At 45.7% G+C, this 1,828-nt stretch overlaps 1 protein-coding gene across 1 annotated transcript; it reads left to right on the top strand.

Moving 5' to 3' along the window:
- Positions 1-71: 71 nt before the first annotated feature.
- LOC104493086 (myosin heavy chain, skeletal muscle, adult-like) lies at positions 72-1,825 on the top strand (the record flags this gene model as incomplete). Its single annotated transcript, XM_010135708.1, has 5 exons — positions 72-189; positions 289-678; positions 824-950; positions 1,125-1,243; positions 1,811-1,825. Coding segments are annotated over 5 exons (769 nt in total), but the record flags the coding sequence as incomplete, so codon positions are not given.
- Positions 1,826-1,828: the final 3 nt, after the last annotated feature.

Raw genomic sequence — 1,828 nt, 5'->3', positions numbered from 1 at the left:
AAGCTGAAGAAGTAAGTGTGGGTGTGGGGCATCTGTGTGCTGGTCTGGGGAGCTGCTCTTTGCTCTTTGAGCTCTAACACCCTTTGCTTTGGCCAAAGGAAAGACTTTGAAATCAGCCAGATCCAGAGCAAGATCGAGGACGAGCAAGCCCTGGGCATGCAACTGCAGAAGAAGATCAAGGAGCTGCAGGCAAGTCTCAACTCCTTCCCCTCTCTCACGCAGACACAGGGCAGGTGGGAGGAGGGCACAGGTCCGAAGGGTCCCTAATGTCCCTAATGTCCCCTGCAGGCTCGTATTGAGGAACTGGAGGAGGAAATTGAGGCCGAGCGAACCTCTCGAGCAAAAGCCGAGAAGCATCGTGCTGACCTCTCGAGGGAGCTAGAGGAGATCAGCGAGCGCCTGGAAGAAGCAGGAGGGGCTACGGCAGCTCAGATTGATATGAACAAGAAGCGAGAGGCTGAGTTTCAGAAGATGCGTCGTGACCTTGAAGAGGCCACGCTGCAGCATGAAGCCACGGCTGCTGCCCTGCGGAAGAAGCACGCGGACAGCACCGCTGAGCTGGGGGAGCAGATCGACAACCTGCAACGGGTGAAGCAGAAGCTGGAGAAGGAGAAGAGTGAGCTGAAGATGGAGATTGACGACCTGGCCAGTAACATGGAGTCTGTCTCCAAAGCCAAGGTACAGAGATTCTGTCAGGTTCCTTCTCTGTGGTGCTTGACCTGATACTTCTGATTATGTTGTGCTATCACAGACAGCACACTATGAGAAGAGCAGACTACAGTTTAGTGATAGTTCTAATTCCTCCCATATGTTTTTGATCTAGGCAAACCTGGAGAAGATGTGTCGCACTCTGGAAGATCAGCTGAGTGAGCTTAAGACAAAGGATGAAGAACATCAGCGCATGATCAATGACCTCAGTGCTCAAAGAGCTCGTCTGCAGACAGAAGCAGGTGAGACATCCCCATACTCCTCTGAATGGGACAACCTGTAACCGATGATGACAAGAAAAAGTGTGATGTGTTCCTCAAATTGGACTATACACCATAAGCTGCTATATGTAGCTTGAAAGACATACTGGTTTCATTCTGCTTTTTAAATTACGGTCTATCTGTAAAATTTCTCAGGTGAATATGCACGCCAGGTGGAAGAAAAAGATGCTTTGATATCTCAGCTCTCCAGAGGCAAACAGGCGTTTACTCAGCAGATTGAGGAGCTAAAGAGACATTTAGAGGAAGAGATAAAGGTAAAGGTTCTTCCTGTAGAGGATTTGATTTGGATTCAGATTCCACTTTCTAATCCCACATAAAATCAGAATTTTTTAGCCATGTCATTTTAATTTGGGAGCCCTCAAGCTAGATGGACAATTTTGTCACCTCCCTCTCTGCTGTGGGAAGAACACTGGAAAAAGTCATGACTTCCAATCTGGATACTGAGACAGGCACGGATAACATTAGGTCTTTATTTGGATTAATGATGGCATATAAAAAAAGGTTGAGATATATCTAAAAAACTGTGTTTGTTGTTGTACTTTTCCATAAAAGAAGCTGAAACTAGAACATATTTAAAATGATTGAACAATTCTCATCTCTATAGTTGTCATTCAGAGTCTAACCATCATCCCTCCTGAGGTAACAGTCTAGATTTTAATGAATGAAGCAATAAGAATCTTCTCAGAACATGTGATCAATGAACCTTTTTTCCTTAAGCTGACACTAAATGTCAGATTCAAAGAATGTACAACAAGTTTCCCAAAATGAACATTTCATTGTCTCACAGGCAATTCATTGCCTCAATCCTGTTGTCTCCCCAGGCCAAGAACGCCCTGGCC

Source organism: Buceros rhinoceros, unplaced genomic scaffold, assembly GCF_000710305.1.
Source record: "Buceros rhinoceros silvestris isolate BGI_N320 unplaced genomic scaffold, ASM71030v1 scaffold39164, whole genome shotgun sequence".
In the NCBI taxonomy this organism is placed as follows: domain Eukaryota; kingdom Metazoa; phylum Chordata; class Aves; order Bucerotiformes; family Bucerotidae; genus Buceros; species Buceros rhinoceros.
Note: the sequence above shows the minus strand (reverse complement) of the source record. Positions and strands in the feature narration are given on the sequence as shown.